A 1583-nucleotide genomic window follows, 5' to 3' on the forward strand; every position below is an offset into this window, starting at 1 on the left:
AACAACAACAACAACATGGAGAAGCAAAAAAGAGAATGGACAAAAGAGTGTGGATAATTCAAATTATTACTTTCTTGGGGAAAAAATGACTCTGCATGGGCTTTGGAAATGGTAAGCTTATTGGTGCCATCTTTATGATGAAACTTCAACAAGCTTGTGGAAAACTGGAATTAAAAGATAAAAATTAAAAATATAACTGTATTTCTTAACATACGTTTAATCAAGATCAAGATATTTTTGTAAGTAATGATACCAGCCATTTAGTACATCCAAAAAGAACTGAAGGTACTGGGAATTTAACTATATCAATACAATCTCTTTTACATTATTAAAGAAAAACTGGTGCCCTTGAAAGATTTTTAAAGATTAGGAAATAAAAAGAAGTCATAAGGAACCATGTGTAATGATATCCCATCAAAATTCTTGCAAAATTCCCTTGTTGATTGGCTGCTCTGAAAAGCGATCTTTGCATTGTTCCCAAGTCCAGAAACCAGCTCCCTGCAGCCACCTCTGTCACAGACCCCAGCAGCTAGCTCACCAGAGCCCCTGAACTTGCACTCTCATTGTCATCCTTTAGATTGGATCACCATTGTGCCCCACTATGTCAGGTGCGACTGTGGATACCTGCTCCGAGATCACCACCAAGGACTTAAAGGAGAAGAAGGAAGCTGTGGAGGAAACAAAAAATGGAAGAGATGCACCCGCTAATGGGAACTCTAATGAGAACAAAGGGAATGAGTCTGACAATGAGGTAGACGAGGAAGAGGATCAAAGTGAGGAGGAGAAGGAGCAAAAGGAAGAGGAGGAAGGCAGTAGTGAGGAAGAAGATGGAGATGAAGTTGAGGAAGCCAAGGCAGCTATGGGGAATTGGGCAGCTGAAGACGATGAGGATGATGATGTTGACACCAAGAAGCAGAAGACCGACAGAAGAAAAGAAAGAGTTAAACTTAAAAAAGTCCGCTGTGACCTATTCACCCTCCATTTCCTGTCTCAGAATCTAAACGTGGTCATTTTCGAGTAGAGAGAGTCCCACCTGCCCACTCTAGGCAGCGCCACTCGCAGATAAGACAGGCTCACTATCACACAACCAAAATCACAATGTGAATTTGCAACAGGTGAGAAAAAAGAACCAAAACTTCCAAGGCCATGCTTTTTTTCTTAAAAGTATTTTAAAAGGAAAATTCATTTGTATTTTTATTTACGTTTTATATTTTTGTACATATTGCTAGGGCTCAGTCATTTTTAATGATCTGTATGACCAAATCAGGCTTTGGAGAATTTGAGAACTCTCCAAATTCTAAGTTTACTTGTGGTGTGATCATGTTCACTATAATCTCAAAGGAGAAAAAAGACCTTGTTAAAAAAAAAAAAAAAGTCAAAACAAAAACAAAAATTACAATCTTAATCTGAGCATTCATTCCAGTAAATTTTTTTGTGTATGTTCTTAGCTGTAGGTGAGTAGGTGGTTTGTATGAGGTGGTTAAAAAAAGGCCAAAAATAGAAGATTTATTTTCCTTTTTTTTTTTTTTTTTGACTTTGAAATTGCTTTTTATTTATTTAATTTACTTTTTGGCCTGCTTGAT

The 1583-nt window shown here is 37.1% G+C and overlaps 1 protein-coding gene across 1 annotated transcript; it reads left to right on the plus strand.

The window, feature by feature from the left end:
• Positions 1-601: 601 nt before the first annotated feature.
• Positions 602-1021, plus strand: LOC102814278 (prothymosin alpha-like). Its single transcript, XM_006873066.1, has one exon. The coding sequence runs from the start codon at positions 602-604 to the stop codon at positions 1019-1021; it is 420 nt and encodes a 139-aa protein (XP_006873128.1).
• Positions 1022-1583: the final 562 nt, after the last annotated feature.

Source organism: Chrysochloris asiatica, unplaced genomic scaffold (assembly GCF_000296735.1).
Source record: "Chrysochloris asiatica unplaced genomic scaffold, ChrAsi1.0 scaffold00221, whole genome shotgun sequence".
NCBI lineage: Eukaryota > Metazoa > Chordata > Mammalia > Afrosoricida > Chrysochloridae > Chrysochloris > Chrysochloris asiatica.

Bases quoted from the DNA above. Each gene is read 5' to 3' on its own strand.
- LOC102814278 (XM_006873066.1), top strand. From the start codon at position 602: ATGTCAGGTGCGACTGTGGATACCTGCTCCGAGATCACCACCAAGGAC.